This window comes from Dermacentor andersoni, chromosome 11 (assembly GCF_023375885.2).
Source record: "Dermacentor andersoni chromosome 11, qqDerAnde1_hic_scaffold, whole genome shotgun sequence".
NCBI classification, from domain to species: Eukaryota; Metazoa; Arthropoda; class Arachnida; order Ixodida; family Ixodidae; genus Dermacentor; species Dermacentor andersoni.
Window position 1 is genome coordinate 82,456,293 of NC_092824.1, and position 26,021 is coordinate 82,482,313.

A 26,021-nucleotide genomic window follows, 5' to 3' on the forward strand; every position below is an offset into this window, starting at 1 on the left:
TAAACCTTGCTGCCATGTTGCCGTCCCGCAGGAAAAAAAAAAAAATCTTCCCCTTCCCAGCATGCAACTCGAGCGATTTCCACTATCGCGAATTCGGCGGGCAAGGAGGAAACGGGAGGGGGGGGGGGGGGGTATAACCGAGCTTCAGTTTTATTTTAGCTGGCTGACAGCCTGCTTGTTCCCGCCACGCAGGAAGGGAGGAAAGAAACAGCTGCTTCGAAAATATATAGAATGGTCGACAAACTACGTCATGCGTTAGATGTGGCAAGATGGCATATATGTTCTTATCTTGACACAGTTCTGAACTCTTACGGAACATCTGACGGGTCATTTCATGAGGTTCTAGTTGTGCTACAAAAGTTAAGCTTAAAAGCAGTCCTGCTCTAATGCGAAGTGGTATAGCGACGATAATCTGACTTCATCACGGTCATATTAACCTTCTTATGCTCGCGCTAATTCTCAGGCGCTACTTTAGGCTACGTTTCTGGAACTACCGGAACGCTCTGAAATGACTCGTTGAATAGGCTTATATGTAACATAGGTAGAGAGTGCATGAAGAATATCCAAGGTTGTTCTTACACACATTTGCGAATGCGCTTTTAATGGCCATTGCAGCAGCGCGCGCTGATATGTTAATGAAGCGGTGAACACATATGTTGCGTGCTTGTTTTCTGCTAAAGCTCTAAATAGCTGTTGCACTAGTCTTTTTTCTACTGTCGCGCTTATTATGAGCTATATTTCGGATAGTGGCGACGATTGGCGCCGCGTTCTTGTGACATAAAGGGAGAGGGTTCCGCTAGCCTTGCTTCCGACTTCTCCCCTGCATTATGCTTTCGCCCTCTCTCCCAGGCTTGTCGAGATATTTGTCTCACGAAAATGATCACAACAGACCGCCGGCTCACCCTTTACGCAGACTCTGCGCATCATTCACGCTTTTGGAAGTGAAAACTGCCGTCACCTGGGAAGTTGATGTTGGATTTGCCGACCCTCGAATCGTCGCCGCGCAGGTTTCTTACCTCTCGATGCTTTACCCTTTCTCTGATTTGCCCTTTCTTTCTGGTGTAATCGCAATATAAACGTCGCTTCGAACTCGCGGCCTTATCTGTGCTATCTTTAGCGCACGAAAGGCGGCCGTCTGACGCGAGTGTTTTCGTGAGGCCAAGATCTTGCGCACTAGTGTGGGGGAAAGGGCGAAAGCAGGCATGAAAGAGGATGTTCGAAACAACAATGGCGGAACCGTCTTTCTTCAAGTCGGCAACAAGGTTGCGATCGGTACCGCTGTCATCGGTACCAACCTGGCAGAGCGTTCTTGCCACGCACCCGCGCGTTGTAACTTATACTGAGCGCGATGGTAGTTCGTTTAACATACACGCAAAAGGACACGCTAGCGCGTTACGGCACCGATGAATGTTGAGGCAAAAGTTGTCCTACGAATCTACCGGATATCAAAAATATTAAGTCGCAAGTATTTTTCCTTCTTTTTTTTTTTTTTTGAACAACGTAAGCCGAATAGATGCTCACTGCAGTCGTTCTCGTTAAAGGTGAACTCGAATCTCATCGTGCGATCGTGCAAGGCGCATTCTTTTCAGACAGAAAACATAAAGAGCCTGAAGTAAATGCAGGAAAACTCCTATTGAACATACATCAAAAAGAGCGTCAGCTGTCGGAGTGAATTCCTAAGTATACAATAAAGCAATACTTACACTATCACACGCTGACGCGGGAGTCTCCCTAAGTAGATACAGGAATCGTTCCAGTTGCAGAAAGGCCGAAATCGTGCAGAAGGCAGCGAAGCGCGCGCCGCAGCATCATGCACGGATCCTGTTCTACTCAAATGATTGTAGTTAGGATTAATGCTTATTTATTTATTAATGTTTGTTTGGTTTTTTTTTTTTTCGCTGCATGAAACAAAAAGAATTCGCGCACACATGCACGTATTATGCAGCTATGCGTGTATAATGTTTCAACCCCATGCTTTGTTTACGTGCCTGTGACGATAGTGACGCGTGTACTTGTCTTCATCGGGCGACACGTTTCACTGCCTAATAAATGTTATCGCACAGCGCAGTACGCGCCTGCATGTATCGGAAGTTTCTGGAATGTTATCGATGGTTCCATCCGCTGTATGTGACCGAACCTTGTGTAATCTGCTTGCATGTGTGCGCGACGCGGATAACGTAGAACTTTACGGAAGGCACGCGGGTCCCAGCGATTAGTCTGGAACATTCGACGATTGATGTATAAAAGTTGACGCGCTTGACCCGTGGATCAGATTTTCGACCGCCGATCGCATTCGCCGCTACCGTTATTCTTTGAGTCTAGCCTACTTTTGAGGGCACAAGTTCGCCCAATAAAACGCACGTTTCGTTAATCACAGTTTTGCTGCCTTCTTAACCGTCACTACCACGTGACAATAGTTTAAAAGCTCGCTAGTGTCTTCCCGATGTGTGACGCACTGCATCGCCTTTCACTCGCAGTTGGCACGTGACTGGGCCATTTTTCTCTCATACAAGGCAAGCGCTCTCTCAGGAGTGTTTCCATCAGTTTCAATCGAAGTCCTCTCCTTTAGAGGACCACTTCCTTTATTAACGCGATAACGTTAAGGACCCCGTGTCACAGAAAATTGGGCATCGGCGTCCCACGTTCCAGGATCGACTATCCTGTGAATGACAAGTCATTCCGAACCACGCATACCCAAGCACGCAGGCCCTCCATGTAGCGCGGAGATGTTACTGAACTGACGGAATTTCTCGAGGTAAAATGCGTTCGAAAAATCTTAAAGTAAGTCTTACACACAACCTACAGGCACGATAGCGTCGGATTGTAATTTGAATATACGAGAAAACATAATTCTGTTACGCGTAAACTCAAACACAAACCCCTTTTCCAGCGTTTCTACCATTCTCAGAACGGCGCGCCCGGCTTCATGCAACACCATCCAGATGGCGCTCGTCTCCGCGCATCCGCGGCCCACGCAAGGGGCTGCGTTTCTGCCAGAGAGCTCGCCTTCGTACATAGTGTTCGCGGCCAGCGTTTGCCGGTTAACATTAGGGTAGCATAAGCTGCAGTTGCCGGGAAATGTGAGAAGCAGTCAGGGATCTTTCAATGCTATCGGCGTTCCACTTTTAAAAGCGAAGCTTAAGAGTCCTCCATATTTTCGTGGTACCATATGTCAGAAAAAAAACATGAAGAGGGAGCGCAGTTTCTACAGAATCTTGGAGGTTTTCGTATGGCTTTTACCTGTCTAACAGAGAAGATGGGTTACTTATTGATTACACTAATCTAGAAATCTGACATTCAGGTCATAATGATCAGCTTACGTCTAGTGCTGAATATGTGAAGTTGTTGCCTGTCGTTTGTCATTCCTGAATCAGACGCACTCGGTCAAGCTTCACTTATCATTTGCGGTGATGTAGAGCGCTGTACGGAGTTCTGGTTCGTTTACGTTCGTCATCATTGTGTGCGTTTGTTCCTGTCTCCTGCGTAAAATCATGTGAAAGGTACATGAATCCGATTTTTTTCCACATAACTGAAAGTTAACATAAGCTCCAACTTCCTGGATAGAAGAAAGTAATGATATAAACATTATACACAGTGCACCAGCAGGTCCGCTTGAAACTCAATGGACAAACTAATAAGGCTTTTCGATGGAGGAATGGCGGAGCTTTCCCATGTGATTAAAAATGTAAGAATTAGCCATGCGAGGTCTCGTTCTAGCTTCGGCACTGCCATCGAGAGCGATGCCCTCAGACATCGGATTTCGTTATTTCGTTTTCTTCTTTTCACATACCGTGAGTGAAGTTATTGAAACCGCCGAACAGTCACCTTTCGGTCTATTCCGTAGAACACTGCCCTCCTGTTGCTTCTAAAAACATATATGAGAGGCGCCCGCAACAGAGATTTGAACAAGACCACCCAACTCTATGAGAGATTGCGTACTTTTCCTGCGGAGTGAAGGGACCAGAGCCGGGGAATAGTGGCTATTACGCATGTATATGAACGAAGTATTTCGCTATACTTCGAGGGATATGAGGTGATGATTTAAATTAATGAAATTCTGTGATTTTCTGGGACCAAACTACGATGTGATTACGAAGCACGCCGTAGCGGGGGGGCTCCGGATTCATTTTGTCCGCCTGGGGTTCTTGAACGTGCGCCCAGTGCATGGTGCATGGGCTGTTTTGCATTTCACATCAAAGTAAATAAGGCCGCAGCAGCCGGGATTTGATCCCGTGCCCATAAGATTAGCAGCGGGATGATTTAAAGACGTGTTACACCTTCGCAGAGGGGCGTCACAACTTGTAGCTGCCGTGCTGTAGAGGTGTAGCTACAACTGCATGTTGTGGCTCGATATGGGACTCTGCACCCTTGCGATGCAACATCTTACACCAGTGGGCCAAAAATATCGCTCTTTATTGGTGACCTTACTACCATTACTAATGAAGAGTTGAGGCAAGTGTAGAAGCTCATAAAGCCTTTTGACTGTCGCACTGATTCTTTGCCAGAAGTCTGCTTTGATAGCTCCGGAAGCTTCGAGTACTTATAGATTGGCTTGTTGAGAGCTTTCGCAACATTCCCTTTACTGTGCGACCTTAGAGACGATAATTTAAATGAAAATGTAATCAAATCTAGCTAGACTGAGCTAGATGAAAGTTTGTTGTGTTTCGAAAGCAGTCTCACAGCTATTTATTACTGAGGCATATTTGCGGTTTGAATGAGCAGTCTCAGAAAAGTTGCAAAGAAACCTTGCGCGAGCGTTATTTCTGAAACAAAGAAGCCATATATTGGAAAAACATGCTTAATCCGCTTTTCTAAGCAGCATTGTCTGACTGATGCAATCCTCAGGATTTCCGCAATGAAATATGCAGATCCAGCATACAGGCTAGAGACTAAGGGAAGAAAACATTGAGCAAAGAGGTTATAGAAATGTTATATCAACCCCTGGGAGGCGAGGGTTAGTTCTTATTTGAAAAAAGGCGAGCTAACAACGGTTGACTGGAAGAAAGACAAAGTATTCCCGGGCGCAGCAGTATACAATATGGTTCATAATTCCATGTTTTTCATGTTTGTTGCTCGGAATGCAGAGAGCATCCCCCCCCTAGGGCCTTGTCTTTCTTCGACGTAAACCGCTGCTGAGTCGTCTTAACTTCACGCGCGCCTTCTCCCACCTGCTTAGGTACCATCTTACATAAATACCTTTACTTAACCTTTCTTTAACCTTTATTTCGTTTATTTCTTAAGCAACAGTGCTTTCGGTATCGGCCCATATTTTAGCTTGCACAAATCTTCTCATTTACTAGACGAATGTGGCCAGATGCCCAGATCCCACGAACACCAAACCGATCGCAACTCAGCAAAGAAGACCTTGCCTTCTAAAAAAAAATACTGCTCAAACTGCAGTTTCTTTATGGTGTAAATGGAATGCGATTACCTATTTTATACCAGTCGTTTACTGCTATCCACCGATACAACGAGGACGTAAGATGGTAGGAAGATGGAGGCAATATTTTAGCTATTCTTTTCTTTTGACTGTATCATTTTCCATACATTCGTTGCTTCTGGTAGCTGATGCCGACGATAACGAAGGTGCCGTGGTAGGTGAGAGAGAGAGAGAGAGAGAAAGAACCTTTATTTGGACCATCGAGGTCGTTGCCTTTGAGGTCGAGTGGGTGGTGCCCTCATTCCAGGACTCCACTGGCCATGGCTGCTCGACGTACTTGCTGAATGAGAGCTTCTTGTCCCACCAGGGTATCGCCGGTCAGCTGTAGTACCTCCCACCGCTCAAATGACGTGCTAGGCGCCTTTAAGTGTTGAGGTTTGCCCCCGCATCCCCACAAGATGTGAAAAAGTGTAGATGAGAAATTCACGAAAGATGAAAGAAAGGGGAAAAGAAATGTTTGCAAGATGTGGAGACAAATCGTCAAAGTAAACGGCTCGTGAGAGCCGTTTACCATTGGCCAGCCTCCATGGGTAATGACATTTCCAACATCATGACTGTGTGGTACTTTCTTTTATGAACAGTTCTATCACAGGAAATGTGTGTTTTTTTTTTTTTTTTTTGCACATACCGGCCTTGGCCCAATGGCTTTGTATACTCACAGCGGTGGTGCCAATTCGGTCCTACCTTTCCGATATCCTCTTCTTTCAACTGTCTTTGCGTCAATAGTGTTGCTTTAAGCCCTTCGGAGAGTAAATTCTTTATTTTAACTTACCTCTGGTATCCACCTCGGGCACGGTGAAACCGGGAGAACATGCGGTCCAACACTTGTCGGAAGCAACACCAATTGCTGTTTGGATACTTTTGTCAAGACGATATGCAAAAGCTGCTAATGCATTTCTCGAGACACTTCGTTTGACCTAACCACGATGGCGGACCTTCTGGCTAGTATCGTAATTAAGATGTCAACATGCGGGCAAGTGATGTCATTCCAGCCGCCCTCCGTTTCCCGCAACAAAGCTTTCATAAGTGCGTCTCAGCTCTAACGGTGCTATTAGCGGGAGCGCGGCCATGTTGGTTAGGGCAGGTTAGATTTGTAAGAAGGCCTGCCGACGAAATTACGCATTACAAGCTAGAAGACAGTGCCAGAGCGCCACAGCGCCTACAAAGCGTCACGCTTCCTCGACGAGTGTGTAGCCATGACGCTACAGAAACACACACAGAGATGCACGGGTGAGACACGACGATTCTTTAATAGGGCGACGTGTCAAAGAACCGAAGAGGGAACGGGGGGCATCAAACATCCCGAAACAGAACAAAGGGGTAACGGCGAAGAGGAAGCAATCAGAGCGGGAGAGGCGATAGGGGAAATGGGAGCAAGCATCATGTGAGTGCACCTTCAGTGAACGGGACACACCATGTAATTGGGACTGCCGACACATTTATCGCGGCAGACATACGGACAGTCCCCACACGTCAAGTTCTTCTTCCTTAAAGGGCTCTCGCACAATCGCGAAGACACACACATGCACACGCACGCCAGGCGCACGGAGGACAATAGGCGCGCACACCGAGACAGTGTTGACACCCCCACGATTGTGCAGAGATTCCCGTGATTTACACTTGCGAAATTTCGTTGACGGTCCCGTTGGCGTCGCAGGCAACAGAGCCAGATATCGTAAGGCGGTCTCTAACGAGGTCGCTACACCGTACCGGAGTATGCATGCGTCACACATTGCGTTGGGTCGTCCTCTACGCGGCATCAACGTGATCCTACACTTCGAGCGGCACAGCGGGCCCGAGAGGAGTGAGAGCGAAGTGAATGGTTAAACGATTAACTGACCAAATTCGATGGCCATGAATCCCGCGCCTCATCGTTTCTCGATCGCGCTGTGCTTCGCGAAGCGACAGCTAGGCTCGACAGAATTAGCTTAAGAGAAAGCGTTATTAGTTCCACATATCGAGCATCACGGTCTTCGATACGTACCCATATCGCAAACGCTTACGGTATCATAAACTTGATTTTGCTCAGCGAGAGCTTAAGTGTCTACTACTAGCCCGTTGCTTGCCAGCAGCTCGAATGACCACAAAGTAATATGCTCAATGCTCTCACACATACAAGCAAACCAGAGCGACGGGAATCTCGCAGATTCGTGCGGATGCTAGCAAGTCTAGTGCGCTGCGGTCAGGAATGAAAGGAAAGGACAGAGAGACACACCCTTCACACACTCTCGTGTTGCTTTTTTTTTTCCTCGTGGCTAGGCAGCTGGCTCTAGTTAGAAAATAACGTCTCAGCTTGACTATCGTCCGCGGCAAGCGGTTTGCATAACTTGACTGGCAGCTATGGTCACGGCTGCTAGTCTGGGGGAGAGAGAGAGACAGTATAGTTGCTATTTACAGAAGGTTTCGAGGACACTTGCGGAACTTAAGGAGCCGAAAAAGGTGTTGTTTTGGGGCGAGGGTGGCGGTAGTGGGGAAGGAGGTGATGTCGAGGGGTCGGTAAAGGGCGAGGGGAGGGAGCACTGAAGATAAAGTGCAGGTGCGCTGGAATAATGACGTCATCAGGCGCCTCTTGTTCGCGTATTATTTGCACTGCCTGCCTACACCAGCAAGTCTTTCGACCACGCCCGTCTTGGGGGCACCGAACCACTCAAAGATGCACCACTGCATGCACGCTTGGAAGCAAGTACATTCGCAATGCGGGTTTGGCATGTCCGCCATCACAATGGTCAATAAACATTGCCTTTGCAAAAGCGTTGTTCTTACAACGTCTATATGTCGATCATGACATAAGGAGGCGGTGGGAATACTGCTCTCAAGGTTATTCGCACAACAAAATATAATAATGATAAAAATGGATGTTCAAGACAAGAGCTGTTGCCAAATACCTAAGAATTTCGCGCATTCCAGTCGCCAATTAGCTTTCAGGTCTTCCATTCATGAACTATCTATCTATAGGGGCTGTGTTCAAGTTTTTAATCATGCGACGCATGAACAAAACAGACTAAAGTTACTTCGATCTCTGCAACAAAAGACGAAAAAATAATATACACATAGAGATGTTTAACAGTCTCCGCCTATGCATTAAAAACCATGAGCCGTACCATTGGTAAGCAGAAAGACTGCGGGGCCGTGTGACTAGATATCACTGTAAACAATAAAATGTAATGATTGCCTGGGAGCAGTCATCTCGTTATTCTTCGTACGGGACCGTCGGAGGAAAAATTACAGGCATGCAAATTTACGCACAATTTTTCAACACTTCACAGTCGCGCCAATGTCAGCAGGGTAGTCGGGAGCAGTGGCCACAAAACCTGTGCGACGGCAATCTACAGATCAGACAGCTGAGAGATCCATATAAACGCGAATCCGCCAAATCTGAAAAAAAGTATACGAATTGTGCACCGGGTAACAGCAGGACCAGAGATACGGTGTCCTTCCCAACAGACTGCGCAGTTTCGATAGATTAAATGTCACAGTAAAATTTTTTTAAGTACAGCGAGGTCGTTAAAGTTGTTCTTCTGCGTCAAACTTTCCGTATAGTGACTGACGTACAGTTTTAGCAGTAAAGGTCTTCAGCAAATTGAAAATACGACATAGGAGAAAAAGAACGCAATAAACATCAAGCATGCACGGTGTCATAAATAACACAAATAATTTACATGAGTTTTCACTGTGACCTGCATTCACACAGAAAAAATGTAACAAGTGACATTCATGACAGGCATCAGTGCTACAGTCTTGAGAGGTAGCCAAAACAAATCACATCGCATGTCAAAGAAAGGTCTCAGCTACCGGATAAAATAACCGGTTTACAGAAGATGCCCATGATACACTGCATACTGGACATAACACGACAGAAGAGGTGGCGCCCATGTGAACGCTTCATTCAAAACAGGAAAAACGTTTACAAACAAGGAGTGGCAAGATTCTCATTCAGGTTCAACAGACAGCAATGAATGCAACAATAAACACTGAGACGCATTAAAACACACCCTTTAAGCTGGTGTTGTAACGAAAGGCATGTGGTTGTGCGAACGTAAACATTACTGTACAAAATTAGTACAAATAAGCAGACATCGCCATGGAATATTTTTACCAGCAAAACTAAAGTAAAATGTTTTTGTCGTTGACTAGAGCTAAATGTTGGCGACTTCAATATCAAAGAATGAACTTAGCGCATACATACATGCTTGAAGTGAAAGACTTCAACCAACAAAACAGGCAAGTAAAACCTATTATCACGTCGGAGTTTATGCACGCTTTTTTGTGAGACCTTTAATCAGTTTTAGATCAGTTAAATAAAGGAACCGTGCACTTAGATTCAGTGCGGAATGTTTAGTCATTTTGCTAGGCGCGTAAGCGAATTTGAGTGACACGTGAGTGGTCTTTCTTCTACCGCTCATAGTCTTCGCTAAACGATTTTGAAAAGTCAAAGCTGCGAATGAATGAGGATACAAATTCGAATTATAGATTTGGGTGCGAAAATTTCGTTTTTATCGAACGCACGCTTTATTCCACCATGCGTGAGTTGACAAGAAAGTTGGGCGCTAAACAAGTAAGCGCATGGTGTGTCGAACCACCCGTAGTAAGAAGTGTGCTCATAAATAACTTAGTATAGAGGTACATAGTAAAACTGTATAAATACTGCTAAGTTTCTAAAACAACTCCAGCACTGCCTTGGGTTCTTATATGGGCTTGCTGTAGAATGTTGCGAAGACCATGTCGCCTTCCTAATGCGCTCGCGACGACTTGCCGAGAGCATAGCACAACAAAATGGAATGCATCGCATCTGAAAACAAATAGCAACTGCTCTTGTCGCATGGTCTACTTGATTTGTCACTCCCACCCCAACCACTCCACAAGGTTGTGCGCATCACCGGTATAAAAATGTCGTAAATAAACAAGTATCGGCACTAATCAAAGTGCAATCGAGTGCCGACGGACATAAGTAGTCTATACGACCCAACTCACAAGATGGCGCACAAGTATTAAACGTCCGTAAGGTATACGGCTAAATAAATTACGCTCTTACGATTCAAAAACGTCTTGCTGACACGAAGGACACGCTTTTGTTTTCAAGGGTCCAAGCGCAAGAGACTTGCGTTGGTTTAGAACACTTTCATATAGTGAGGGGCGTCTAAGGCCACCACGCCTTCTTATTTCGGCCATGCGAGCCGACAAAGTGACCGACACATTCTTTCTTGACCGCTTAGCGCTCCAATTGCAATGTTTTGCGGCCTAAATGGCGAGCCGCTGCGTTCAACCGACGTATGGGGTTGTCATCATTGGGGTGAACGCCAACCAAAGTCGTTCGTCACTCAGCCAGCAGGGACTGTCTGTTAGTCGCCTCTTCTATAAAGTCTATGTTTCGTACATCGGCGACTACGGGCTCCCAAGGTATGTTCTATGGCGAAGCCGAAGAGCTACTCAGGGCACTCGCGACGCTCCGTATGGCAAGCAAGGTCGCGTTCTTTACACCGGCACAGATTCCATCAAAAGCGATAAGTGTTGACGTCGAACCAGATCTGCAACATTTACTCTGACAGAACTCGTTGTGAGCACATCCGTTCGGAGCGTGCGAAGTTAGTAACAATTGTTCGAATTAAAGAAGATGCGCCCCGAGTTTGTCGAAGACTGTACGCACGTTTTTCGAGCATATCTCGGAGAAAACCAAAATGCAAGGGTGCTCCCTACGGCCTGTAAGTGGATCACGGAAGGTACGATGTCCGAATGCATGAGAACTACTAGACCAATCGGCTCTCGGGAAACAAACGTTCTTCGGGAAAACCACGATAAGCTGGATGTCAGCGTGCACATCTCGAAGCCGCTAGTTTTCCCCGTCGGTTACTGCCAGCATGAGTGATCCTAATCTCTCGCAAGAGCTCGCGTCGAAAGTTGCTTGGAGCCCGCAGAGCCCTTTGTGTGTTCTTTAGTCCTTGCCAGACGCTTACGTAAAGCGGACCCGGCTAGTGAAGCAGGGTGACGCCTTCGAGGTCAGCGCTCCGAAGACGGGTTCGTCGTCTCGAGCACGGGGACGGCTCGGAACAGTGCAGCGTGTTCGCGGGACTTCCCGCCTTAAAGAAGTCAAAAGGTGAGGACGCGGTATTGCTTTGGAAGCGAGTAGCGCTCAAGGCCGCCTGGGCCGATCTGTACAAAAGACTCCGAAGCTCCTGGACGGGACGCCGCCGCGCGCAGTCAACAGATCTTGGGCGCAGCGCTCAAACCAATGTTTCCCGACTGAAGACTCGTGTAGTGGTACTCGCACCGCTGCCTTCGGATTAGTGCGGAGACTTTATTACGATCTAACGTCCTTCGCAGCATGTCGTTAGATCTACGACAGTCACTGCTGTTTCGGCCTGGCGCGAACACAGAACATGGGCACTCGATAGCCGATAAGGTTTATCTCTTGCGAGACCTGCAACAGCGTTGAGCATGGGTCGAGATTCCTATTGTTTCTGTATATTCCTGTGTTTTTTATTTTAAACTCCCAAAGTAAACAAACCTTCATTCAAGAAGAAATGAACAGCGCATTTAACTTTGGAAAACCTCATTTGCGTTGATGAATAAACGAGATTTGTCACCAAATACGTCAACCTCTGGAGAAAAATGTTCCAAGGTCCCTCGTTTTCGGAACAAGTAGGCTACGGTGGCAATACGAACGTGAAGGCGTTATGCCATACCTCGGTTCAACCATGTTCCTTCCGTGTAGAGAAACGCGCACCTTAGAAGTGCCATTGCGGGAATAAAAAAAAAGAAGAAGAAGAAGCACAACGACGACGCCTCTCCTACTGTCCCGTTTGCCGAAACAGCCGCCACGCATTCCAAGTTCCCGAGAGTCCTCCTAGCGTAAGAAAACACACGCGCGGGCAAACACATACAGCGAGAGCTGCGCGGGGGCTGCGGAACGAAAAAGGCCAAACGCCCGACTCGCTGCGCCTTTTCCCCATCGTCTGTGGCCGGTGACCCGCGTAATGAGAGCTAATTAATGGAGGGCAATCTCGGCCCGGAGCGCAGGGCGCAGGCCGCTACGCCTCCGATCGGCGTCGTCGAGTTCTCGAGCAACACCGCGGAGACCGGCAGCTTCTCTCTTTATGCTTTTCGATCTCGGGAACATTCGGGCGAGATGAGCTCGCCGAGAGCTGCGGCACGCTACGCACCTACGAACGCGCCTCGCGAGCGATTTCTCGGCGCTGAAGACCTCCGCGTCGGCGCACTACCACAACGGCACCACCACCCGTCCACGGTCAGCAGAGTATACATAGTAGCAAAAGTTCTGAAGGCCGACAGCGCCGTCGCGCCACTCGTAACCAACCCCCCCACCCCCCTCTCCACTCCCACCCCCACGTTGTATCGCAAGCTTCGTGCGAGCAACGCAAGGCGAATCGGGAAAGGATGGGAAAGGAGCCGAGGAGTTGTGTTAGAGCCCTGTAAGGTTGGTGGGGGTCCCTGATTGGCTCCGTACTGATTGCAGGGATTCTCGGGGGCGCTTGAAGGCTCGTTTCTTGCTGCTGGACGGGGAAAAACGCTGGGAAAAGGGGAGGGAGAAGGCGAGGGCCTTTTGAAGAGCCCGGGGTTTTTACGAGTAATTAAGTCTCCGGCGTTTCGTTTTCAGAAGGCGTGGAGCCACGCTGCTCCTTTTCCTAATTGTAATCTCGGCACGCGAGCCCTTTCTCTCTCGGGTTCGCGTGCCTAGTGAGGACGCCTCCCTGATTCTACCCACTGAAGGTAGGCACTTACTCGCTTCGCTTACATTTTTGGGTCACGTTTTGTTCTGCTTCGAAAGTTCTATACCACCATTTTTTTTTTTTTTGCTTCTCTCGTGGTAGCAACAACGTACTAGCGATCGTTTCAGGCGGTGCTCTTGCCGTTGTACAGCGCTGACGGGGATCTGTCAGTCCCGAAAACACCGGCCTTGCTGTTTTCGGACCCGAATCTCTCATTTCGTTTTTTTTCTTTGAACCAGATTGTTATTAAGCGCTTCCGAGATGATCTTCTTGTCAGCCACTCACCGACTGCTTATTTGAAACTTATGTTTACAAAATAAACATTTAAAGACATGGCACGAACTTCTCCTGCGTACGATGATGACAGACGATTCGCCCACGTACGGGACTTAATTTCGAACCGACGGCGCGTGTCGACCCTATCCGTTAGTTAGCACACCTGCCACAATCTCAGTAGCAAACGAGGCCATCTCTGAACCATTATTTTCTTAATCTAAGTCAGATAAGGGCGGCAATCGGAACCGGCTGTCGTAACGAAGTGCGCCGGAGAGTAGGCTTTTCTGTGTGCTGTTCATGCCAGGCGACAATGCGGGGTTCAAAACGGAATGAATTATAGAACGGTTCGGTTGGTATTGATGCCGAACGCACTTCTTCAGCACAATTAAATCCAGCGAACGGCGACGCAAATTCAAACAGAAGGCGGGACAGTGCTTCTTTTGCTTCTGCCCCTTCGCTTGTTGGCGTATTCAGCTGGCTTCATCTGCGCCTCTATGCGCCATCTGGCCTGACTCTGCCTGCTACAGTGCAATGACTAGAAAATTAGCAAAAAAACGCACTTTAGAGCACGTCCTGGCGGCATACACGCGAGAGACAAGTCTGTTTTTCCAAGTCCTCGAACTAGAAGTATACAACCACGTTGCCAGCCTACGCGCGACTAGTTCCAGAGCACGTAACGTTGTAGGTATATATGGAGCAACGACTACATTCCGTTCGCTGGCCGCCTCTTCTGCAGCTTAAGCAGAAATGTTGTTGAGCATTTCTCTATCGCGAGTGTATTTCCAATGTGTGTAAGCTGTGCTACCCTCTTTTCACCGTGTTGAGGAAACACGCTACATTGGGTTTCGCGCGTCCCGTCTGAGAGCATTCGGAGCCCTCACAGCAGATACTGCTTTTGTCATTGTATACGGCTTTGAACTTTTTTTTTCTTCTCAACGAGAACTTTGGGGAAAGGGGACACAAGCAGCGTCACATCAGGTCTGCCACGCGGCATTCACAGTATATGTATATATATATTTGTATACTATATGCAACGCAAAACGTGTCCTCACGTTTTCTCTCTCTCTCTCTCTCTTTCTTTTTCCCGGTTTTGCCGGTCGCTCTTCGCTGTCACGAACACACGCACGCAACACAGTAAAAACATTAAAATCAATAAAAAACAAGGGGTACCATCACACGCCCAGCGTAAGCCTCGGGTGAGCATACCATCTTAATTTACTTTTCTCGCCCTCCCTCCTCTAAAAGTTTCCTTCTATAGCAACAACGCTGCGGCACATCAATGCAGAACTCACTTTCCTAACTATACGGCAGGCTTGAATGACTCTTTTTCTGATTTGACTAGAGTGCATCTCGTCAAAGGGCAAACCGCACAGTCCGGGACATAGACACGATTATTTCCAAAGGGCCAGCGATAGGCTCGAATGCGTGTGTCATTTCGTTATATCTGGAAGTTAAAGCCCCATTTTTGTAAACTCGAATGAAGGCACGCCTTGGCACCACATTTTGTGTTCATTGGACTGAACTTGAAAAAATCAGCTTTGAATGAAGCTTGACAAGAGAAAACGCCGTTTCCGGTTGTCCAAGTTCTGCATGCGAAATACGCTGCGACGAAAAGAAAAAGAACGCAAATGATTAAAAAATCACGAATGTTTGACCATAGCTGTAATTAGGAGTGCCTGGCACGCCTGTGAATTCGTACTTCAATGTAAGGCAATCTAGAACTCGTAAACATTTTCACATGACAATTACGTAAATGTGCCTTTGACGTCGCTCAACACGCAGTGTGCCAGCTCTGAGCACTGCGGAGCCACGGTTTGGTCGGCTGGCGCGAAGCGTTACTAAGCGTACAAGTTAGCTCATTTTCACATTGGCAACGCCGCAATCTGCAAGACCACGTTATTTTCGGCCTGCCATCGTGTGCCTTCCTGCATACGTAACTATAATCCATGTCTGAAATGTGGGGGGTCTTCATTCCTGCTTAAAAGCTATCTAAGCCTTATTGACCGCAATGCATCCGTGTGCCACCCCATTGCTGAGCAAAACTGCCCCGAAAATATTACACCGGCGTCTCGCCCGGTGCGGTTGGTTCGCCTTCGACGTTTGGAATGGTGCGTCACGTTTTACACTTCTATCACAGAAAACCGATAAATAAAAACAGAAACTATGGAAAGTTCACGGGCAGACACACAAGCAAATAAAACAAGTTGCACTTGAGTCGACGGCGCTTCGCAACGCACACACATGCGCACACAATGCCAGCACACACATATACACAGCAGTGGGCCCGCGGAATCATGAATGCGAGTGCCACCTAGGGCTAAGAGTGTGAACCACTGACCGGAGGCCCCTATGGAGACATCAACAACAGGTCATCGAACCTAAACGACAGACTTGCGATACCAAAAAGAAAGAAAGAAATACACCGCCTGGGCCTTTTCCTTCCATACTTTGTCGGTTGAGGAGGAAAAGGTGAGAGGGCAGCCCAGATTCGTTCAATCATGAAGGTTGCGAACTCCACTTGAGGTATCTTTAGCGTTAGTCTTTTGCTAAATCTAACAGGGTCTCCACCGTTTACGAACACTTACGGCGTTCGTGTACTCCGGTGAAACCTATCGCAACCCTGACGGTTTGCATTATTTGGCGAAATGTCGCGAAAGTTATTAGCGAATCCATAAGGCAGAGATGCTTAACGCTCTTCACATTTGAAATGCGTCCTACGGAGTGTTTCGCAACTGTCATGACCGGCGATCAACGGGCACCGCCGCGTGCTCGTTTTGAGGCACGAGTCGAACCGGGCATTCGCCAGGTGTCACCAGGGAGGTTAAGCCTGACGCCACTGAAGGGATCGGGCGCAGCTTGCCTAAAGTTGGCTTCGCCGCACGTGCGTGTGACGCGAAAACGTTTGCGTCCTTTCAGGCATGGCAGCTTTGCCGGCTCAGGTTCCTTGCGTCTTGGCCGCTAATCTTAACGAAACTCGTACGGCAGCGTAAAAAGTGTTTGGGCTAAGGCAACTGCACTGAAGCTACTGCTCGGATTAGTTGTAGTGGATTGTATGACAGGCCTGTTCAGGGATCAAGAATGTACGGCGCTGCGCGGCCAGCTCGACGACTTTGCTTTTAATATAAGTCCAGTGAAAGCACTTCCTCCGCGGGGTATACACATCACGTGTCAGTGTTTCAGCCCCAAACAAATACGCCATCGTAGGTTTCATTTCAGATATTCGATTATGCATACCCCAAGAATCTTGTGCAGGGCTAGATATTCTTAGGCGAAATTAGGAAAACCAAAAAAAAATTTTAATACAATTTACCCTCATATGCTGTCTTTTGACTTACATGTCAAACAAATGCCTTTCCTTAGAAGTTCGTATTGAAACACAGTGCTAGCACATCTCTATCTCATGTGCACATAACAATTAGGGTATTTTATTGAGGACGCTGACTTAAAACTTTAACTAGTTGAAGACACGACCGGTGTCTGAAGAAAAGTCTAACAATGTTGTTTTTTTCGTACCCGGGACACGGAAATTGGGCTATGACCTGTATACCCCACGGAAGACCACGTGTTTTCACTGGATATGTCAAATTTTGAGGGCTTATTTTAAGCACAAGTAATTTACCTCAAGAACGCAGAGCTTTCTTTGCTACGAACCATTCGGAGAGCAGCTATTTCAGTCAGGCTCGGCGTGATTATGCGTTGTAGGCTCACTCATCTCTTCCCACGCTCAATCTAGCACATATTGCGACAATGCATCGCAAAGGTGACTAAATCTGGCTCGCAGACCTTTGAACATTGAGAACGCCGACACTTCGAACAGACTTCGGCGCCCATACCATCAGCTACAGCCTGCAGCACGTGCGACGAAGCTTACTGCCACTGGCGCGGATCGTGAACCTCACGGAGTCCGCGCTCAGTGGTTTCGGGCAGAACACCTCGCGCCGGCGCACGGAGTCGCAGCGGGTCGCAGCAGACAGTAGTGCGAAAGCCGACATACAGATGGCGCCGCTGACCACCCACAGTCAAAGAGCACTGCTCTGTTCGCGCAGCGTGACTACCGTTTAACTCCCTCCCAGCGCTGATGGTTACCGCAAGAACGCGAGCTTTCAAGGGCCCGCCACGTAGTGGCCAACAACGACAGCAATCAAGAAGGCTCTCGACACGGGGCCGCTTAGTCGCGCAAGGTGGCGCTGCATGCCACGCCGAAGCGGCGGGGACGGGCACTTGTTCGTTTCGTGTCCTCCGCTCCCCTGGACAGCGAGAGCGTCTCGAGGGAGGAACGCAGTCCTGGAAGGCGGCGGGATGTGGGGACGCCTACAGCGCTACCGAGGAGCGCACGCCACGCCGCTTAGTTGTCCAGAGCGCGGGAAGGTAACGTCAGTGTGCACAGATACATATTGCTGCGCAGGTCATCTTCCTGCCTGCCTTGTCCGTAGTGGCAAGTAGTCATCGCCGCGGTGTGCAGTGTCGAAGAGGCTGTTCGGGGTTGGTACTGAGGGTCTGTTCCAATGATGCCTAAGCTGCCACGTCGAACGAAGAGGCGGGCGGGAGGGCGGGCAGCGGTGTACAGCGGGGTTGCTGTGTTTGGGGCGGGGCGCTACGTGGAGGTTCCCTTGGCGCTCTTGTCCGCTTCGTCCTGCCACTTGTCCTGCGAGCGGCGGCGCGCATTCATGAAGAAGTTGCCCACGGTGCTGAGCTCGAGTCCCAGCTGCTGCGAGATGGTGATCTGCATCTCCTTGGAGGGCCGCTTGGTCTCCTTAAAAATGGCCTGCAGGGTGCGTCGCTGCAGGTCGGTAAAGACGAGACGCGGCTTCTTGGGCTGACTCTTGGCCGCCGGTCCGGCCGCACCCGCTCCACCAGGCGCATCCTCTTTCCGCTTGCAGGCTGCGAGAACAGAGAGTGGGGCACACGATGAGGACACGCTCAAAGAGACACGCATGTCAGAGGCTACGCGATATCAATGCCCTCGCAATCGAAAACAAAGAGAAACCGCATGCCCCCTGTCGAATAACCCCATATGAACACATGGCGGTTCCGCATAAAAACCCGCATGATCCCATATATTTTATGGGGTTCGTATGATATATGGGAATATACGAGTCTCTATACGAAGCACTTATATGCTCACACGAGATTAGTGGATATGGGGATGTGTTTCTCTTTTTTTTCTTGATAGGGCTACTTCAACATAACGCGGCGCTGTAATGGAAGCTACAGCTGGCATCAGCCAATCAGGAGCCGGATCATGCGAGTGCAGGTGTCCTAACGTTAAGTGTGCGTCTGCGACAGAGTGTCTTCTTCCCTGTCTCGAATGGAAGCTCCAGATCCGATATTACACGCTGTCCCGAGCACCACACCACACCATATAGCTTCCACTGCGGCGACAAGTAATTATGAATAATCTTCTAAGGCGGCTTGAGTGTAGGAGCGAAAGCTGCACGAGCTATAGGCTCTGCTTCGCTGCGAGCAGCGGGAAAAGAACGGTGCGGACAGAAGGGAATTATTAAAAAAAGAAAGAACTCACAAACTAATAAATAAAAAGAAGAATTGAAAGTTTTCAGCTTTTTTGATCTCGCTTCTTTTTCGCTTTCTTTTCGCTCTGTTCAGGAGCGAAGCTATGGCAAAGTGTAAAGCTACAGTGCCACACAGACACTGCGTACATTGCAGTCACGATTCAGGGAGCTATCGGCAAGGTGCTCAGCTAGTTTGGCGGGACAGAAAGCGGACTGCAGCGACAAGCTGCGCTGCTGTACCACGGTACCCTTATACAAGAACGTACTTCCAGGTGAATTCCATTGCAGTGTAGAAGTTTTAGGCGTTCAATCGCTGTTTGGGTTAGCACATGAATGTGTCTATATAGAACAGTGTAACGATGTATGCCGTGTATGGGTAAACGTAAGGAACTTGCAGTACCCAGGGACACAGAAAGAAAAAATTCACAGTCAACGCTGTTTCGTGCTGTATGATTATGCTAGCATACACATGACAGGCATCACGATGCAGGGGCTATGACTAGTATAACATCTAATGGAGAGGACACCAGGGGACAGTGCAAGCATGCGAAGAAATAGTGTAAAAGTGCAAAAAAAGACAACATTTTCTGAACAAAATTTATAATATGCTATTCTACCAAGATCTTCATAATTACGACGTCATAAATGCTACGCCCTACAAGAGACTAAACAAAGCAATAGTTATGTTTGCGGAAAATTGATGCTAACCGTACCGATAAAGGCATCACCTAAGTAATTACATATAAGGCACGGCGGACCACTTCTGGGCAACCTTACCAGTAATTATTTGTGTCAATTCAGGTCAGGAAACCTGATTACTTTGTACCATAACTGTATCAGTCAGGCGAACACATTCCAAAAGCAAAGCATTAGCGTGAGGTCCAGTTAAAACTTGCCTTGATAATACCCTTAGTGTAAATTTTCTGCCGATCGTAAGTCTGCACCGCTAAGTAATGTGTCAAAGCCACTGATTTCTACGACGAAAGTAAACAAAAACAAAAGCCTTGCCGGTTGGAATTTGATCGTGTATACGGTACTTTGAAACGCCTATTGTTTTTTTATTAGTTATCGATTTAGGCCAGAGGCCATTAGGTTAGGTTAAGGCCGGCCTGAAGGGTTTGCACGAGCTGAAGGGGCAGCGAGGACTAGAAACAAGGTAAATGACGCTGCAATTATTTTTCGAAACGCAGCAGTCGTCACGCTGCTTATTCTGAACAGACCACTCAAACTAGTTCGTCAGGCGTTGCCTTCTTCTTCAATGAATACAAATTTCAATCATCCATTTATTTATCCATTCAAGTCACTGATCAGCACGCGGTAATGAAAACGCGGTGCCTACCTTACATTTTTTAGAAATCAGTGTCCACAAGACACTGCTTACTGAATAGATAATTCAGCGCAAGGTTTTAATTTTATAAGTTCCTTGTACTTTGAATGTATTAAAAAAAGGTATGTTGCAACGGATTATCGAATAAAATTGAATTGGTCAGGATTTTCAGAAGACAGGTAAAGAGGCTCAACTCTACAGACAGCATGCGTGGTCTAATATCGCACTATATTTCTCTTCTGAAAACAACATATCACACCGTCGATTTAGCATATTCCTGGTTTCTCGCCTTTCACAGTGGTCTCCATAGAAGTTTAGTTTTCCCTTCTCAGCCCGTGCAGGTGATGTTGTGCTTTAAAATACAAGAGTGGAGCTCCTGGAGGACAAACGAGGCTACTTATTTCGCGTACGAAACGTAAAAGAAAATCGCACCTGGTCTGCAAACCTCGCGTGACTGACGCCTTCACGTGTTCGCATAAAAAAAAAAGAGCGCTCTCGTCAGTTGTCTATCACACCACGTTCAAAGCAGATGCCGAAAAAAAAAAAGAAAAGACGAAACAACGGGAGCATCACTTTAGTAGGCGTCACTGGCTGTCGAAACGGTTCCTTTGTGATCGCTCCGCGGGGACCGTGTATTTCGTGGGATACGTCGCACCTGTCCGCAAGAGAAGGCGCGTCTCACCCGCCATTTCATTTTCCTTACGAGGGCCACGTACGTGTCTGTCTCGTTCGAGAGAAAAAACGGTCACGTGACGTGTGGCGCGTTCCCTCGATGAAATGGAAATTTCTTGACTGCTCTTTACCACATTTGTCAATCTACGTCGTACTAGGATATCTATCCAGTTTTGAATACCTCCACCACTATTCGTAATTCCCGAATTGAACCCGAATTGCTTAAGACGCAAATCATGCGCGAATCGCTTTGCGTTTGGACACTTCATATTGCGTTCTCTATAGAAGACCTGCGTTGAAAGATATTAATTTGGCCGGCCGTAAATCAGGGGTCCTTGCGGCTCCAATAAATGAACAAGTCGTGTAGGCCAGATTGCGGGCGCTGTTTTCTGGTGTGGGTCCGTGCGTATTCGCGTGGTATAGTGCCCGATTTGGAAGCATTGCTTTTTTTTTTCCCTTTTCCACTGGAAAAAAATAAGCACTCAAACAGCGCAGTGCTGAAAACATTGCAACACAATGGTTCTTATGTCAACGACTTCTTGACACCCTCACAATTAGAACTGTAATCCAGTGGTTAGATTTATAAATAAATCATTGAATTTCACCAACAAAAATCTACTGGGGGATCCTGAGCTCGACTTTGAACATCATGTACATGGTTTGCACGCGTAAAATTTTCAGTCTCTTTATTTTTATAGCTTGCCAACACGATAGCTGGGACACCCCGCATATATAGAACTATGGGCGAAAAAAAAAAAGACTATGCTATTGGAAATGACCCTGCTACCCCCTTCCGCTGTAAACGTGTTATGATGGCGCCGGCAAAGGTGACGCAGCTTACAAATCTGCGTCACATTCCTGCGAGAGCAAAATGAATAACAATTCCGAATGCATGTCTTTTTTGCCAGTTCTTCGTTCAGTACGATATAGCCATGGCAACGAATGCACAGAATAAGAAGGGATTTGCGTGGTTGAGAAAAAAAAAGAGCATTGAAGAAAAAGCATTGCAACTCTCGAGACGACCAAAACGTACGCATAAAGCCATATCGTCCTGAGCTCTTTCCAATTTACAGCGATGAAAAAAAAAGAAAAAAAGAAGAAAAAAAGTTTTCGGTCCAGCACACGCAAATTTTCTGCCATGGTGCCACGGCTCGTCTAGCCTATCCCACAATGTGCGGTGAGGATGTAATCTGCACCTTCACACCCTGACCAACTCCGAAGACAGGAACCGCGAGGGAAAATGTTTGAAACACCACACAAAAAATAAAGCAAAAGGAACAAAGCATGCTCACAAGGGCTGGCGTATAAAAACGCCTACCAGAGCTATTGGGCTCGGCTCTGAGGTTGGAAAACTCGAAGGCAAAGAATACCTTGCCAAAGCATTCATTCAACCAACGTCTTTTTTTCCCCTCTCTTTTTCCCTATATCTATAAAGACATTTACGTATACAAGGCCAAGTGTGGGCGTCCAGCGGTAAATCCCCGGATCATCCTTGCGGACGACTCTCCGGTTCCCCATCTCGACATACTGTGGTACGCTGTGCATCCACTGTTCTCGCAGATCATCGCTCTGAAGGCTGTTGTTGTGCGGCGGCCGGCATCTTACACGCCACGTGAAAAGACGAGCGTGCGCCTGTTCATCTTGCTGATGTGCCTGCGTTCCCAGACATATCTCAAGAAAATGTAATGCGGTGTCGACTGCAAAGCTCTGCATCCTCCAACCCCAATCACCTATACGCGGTCGCCCCCTCCCTTCTCTACCCCCGGTATCAAAGATGAAAATAGAGGCATAAGCAGCTGTGGAGGAGGTGAGCGTCAAAACACCTACAAGACCCAATTTCTTAGGCAACCTACAGAACGATCTGCATATACTCTGTAGACCCACATCCGGCCCTCCTTTACATACAAGAAGAACCATCCTACGGCAGTGCGTTCGAAAAAAAGAATTACGCGTTTGATGCGTCGTCCTGTTTGCCGAGCCTTCGCTGGCGCGACGGGACGAGCTGCGCATGGTCTTCAGATGAGCAAAAGACAAATGTTTTTTTTCTATTTTTTCCAGCTTATATCACTGTTCTACAGGTGAATCGTTGCTATAATCAAGTTCTAGAATATATTTGAGTGTGCAAACCACGGGAGTTCTGAGGTGACTTCTCGCAGTGCATCAGCATCGCTCTTCTTTCACTACCAATGTTTTGTTTGGTTTCGTCACACAAACACGCACAGTGCAGTGAAGCACGCTTTAAATGCATGGGACGAACTGAGGCTGGTCTTCTCATGAGCGAAAAAACGTTTTTTTTTATATATTTTTTCTGTGTATATCATTCCTCTACACGTGAACCGTTGTTGTTATCAAGGCCTAGAATATATTTCTGATGGGACCTACCGAGTTCTGATGGGGCCGACAGAGTTCAAAGGTGGCTGCTCGTAGCGCCCCAGCATTGCTCTTTCACCGCCTATGTTTGGTTTCGTCACACAAACACCCATAATGCAGTGAAGCACGCTTTAAAGGCGTGGGGCAAATAGGATGGTTTTCTGATGAGCAAAAAAGTGTTTTAATATTTTTTTCAACGTATATCATTCTTCTACACGTGAACCGTTGCTGTAATCAAGCTATATTTCTGAATGCACAAACAATGGGGCCGACAGAGTTCAGAGGTGCTTTTTCGCAGCGCCCCAGCATCGCTCTTCTTTCACCACCCATGTTTTGTTTGGTTTCGTCACACAAACGCCCATAGTGCAGTGAAGCACGTTTTAAAAGCTCTCATGCATTCTCCTTGTGTGGACGTTTTTCTGATCACGTTCGACAACCTTTGAGACTTTTGATCGAGGCTACTACTTTTCTCTAATTAATTTCTCTTTCTCAACGATTATAAGAAACATGCACTTTTTGTGCGTTTATATTGTTTTGCTTCTGAGCAGTAAAGATACGAACGATGGTACCACGATTCGAAGTGCCTTCCTTGTCTTGTCATTTTTTTTCTTTCTTTCTTTAGGATGTGATTTCTAGGATATGATTTGGGGTCAGGTCACCCATCGACTTCTTGGCAAAGAGCCGTAAGAGAACTGACGTCAGCGCATGCAGATATATAGAGATATATGTTGTTTGAGGTATTATTCGCACTGATCATATTAAAATTAGCTCGAGATGATGGGAAGACCCTCATCAGGCAGAGCTTCCACATTCACGTAGCTTGATCCTGAAAAAAGAATGTCGTCAGACTTCCATCTCTCTCCCTGTTTCTCGCAAATTCAGTACTCAAAACCTGTCCTATCTCTGAAGAGTTAAAAACGTGCGCAACCATGACCTTGGCCTGTCACTATACAGAATATGTGCTTCCTCACTGAAATGCACGCGGTGTCGCTTGAGTTTCCGGAAACGTTGTTGCCTTGAATTCTGGCAACCGCTTTCATGTCGCCTTAAGCTAAGTATTCTAGGCGAAAGGCATAAGTATAGCTCCAAAGGGTGGGCAGAATTAACAGTGTTCCTATCTTGCGCAGACGCAACGTCACCATCTCATTTCTCCGGACCACCTATACTGTCCGCCAACTTTTCCGATCCGCTCGTGCAGAGGAAAACAGAGAGAGAAAAATTCCAACGCTCACCAATAGTAAACGTGAACTGCAAACCGCATTGGCCTTGCTTAAGACATCGCGGAAATATAGCTAAAAAGTCTATGAAATACAGAGGGAATAAATCCCATCCGCTGGCTGGCAGTGATACTAAAACCGCAAAAAAAATACAAACGGAAGAAAAAAATACAAGACGAGAGCGAAGCGCTTTGGACAGGAAGTCACGTCGCGGTGTTTTTCGGTTGACATTGGCCGCAGGTCGGCGTGCTGTGAGCGTCGTTCAGCCGGCTAACGAGTGTCTCCCGCAGGGCGCTCTAACGCAATTGCGAATTCCTCCCGAACGCCCCCAAGGGAGCGTTCTCAGGCGAGTGGATCTCAGGAAAGAGGGGTGAGCGCCGTCAGACCGCGGCGGTGGTCAGCGCAGTGACCAGACCGGCCTCGAAGCCGACCACAGGTATTCCCCTTCTACTATTATTGTCTTTGTTTGTTTTAGCCAGATTAAGAAGCACGTTTCAATATTCCAGTTGACATTTGGAGGCAAAAGCGTGTCATGCGTAGATATCAGATAACCAGCGGTCTTTTAGAGCGACAGAGTAGGTGCCGAGTGAAGAGAAACAAAATCGAGGACGGCAAAGAAGGTGGCGTGGCCGAGATTAGGAAACTTTCAGGCACAAGATGGAGCTGGTTAAGGGTGACAGAGGTAATTGGAAGTCGCTCGTAGAGAGCTTCGCCTTGCAATGGACATAGGTTCGGCTGACTACAACTAATATAATGATGACGATGATGATTATAATGAATTTCACGATGAAGGGAAAGAAGTACGGCCATGAAATTGTTGCGACTGTTCTCCCCTGAAATTTCTTTCATTAACGGCAGCCGCAAAATAAAGAACTGGCCGCGCGGGTAAATCGCGAAAATCAAAACAAGTAACCACGACAGCGTTGCTCTCAGATAAAACCAGTTTTTAATTTGTTTTGTCGCTCACTTATTTCTTCTTTAGTCTTTTTTTTTGTTCGCGTCGTCGTCCTTCCTGTAATTATGACGTTCGGGAGACGTGCCTATGTCGCTGCCTTCATACTGCGGAATACAATGCCTCCTGCCGTGGGTTCGAACGTCCGAAGGTGATTAACTGGGGCGGCAGCCAAGCCACTGAGCGGGGCGCACCGGTGCCACTGATTTCAGTTGACAAAGGACGAAACGCCGGATCCGTACCCCTCCGAGATAAATTAATGAAGACAGTAATGATCCGCTCGAGAACGGCCTCTCCCGGTGACTGTGTACGCAGCAATTAAGACAGGCGACTAAATTACCAAACCAGAGTGAAAAAGCAAAACGAACGTTTCACAGGCTGGCGTTAAGAGGCCGGCAGCTGCGAGAGCTTATCGAGAGACAAAATGTGCGTAGTATTTCTTTCTTTAACGTTCATTCGCTCTTTTTCGGCGCGCTGAAACGAATTAGGAGGCTGAAGCAGGTGTGAAGAGGACGGTATAGCTTTACGCGCAG

General features: G+C 47.5%; 1 protein-coding gene across 2 annotated transcripts in view; it reads right to left on the reverse strand.

Annotated features, from left to right (window-relative positions):
* Positions 1 to 14,637: 14,637 nt before the first annotated feature.
* LOC126517943 (uncharacterized) overlaps positions 14,638 to 26,021 on the reverse strand; it is a 162,307-nt gene continuing 150,923 nt past the window's right edge. For both annotated transcript variants that reach the window (XM_050167765.3, XM_055064436.2), the window contains one exon: positions 14,638 to 18,321. In XM_050167765.3, coding sequence (XP_050023722.1) covers positions 18,035 to 18,321 — 287 coding nt within the window. In that variant the 3' untranslated portion in view covers positions 14,638 to 18,034. The remainder of the gene's footprint in view (positions 18,322 to 26,021) is intronic.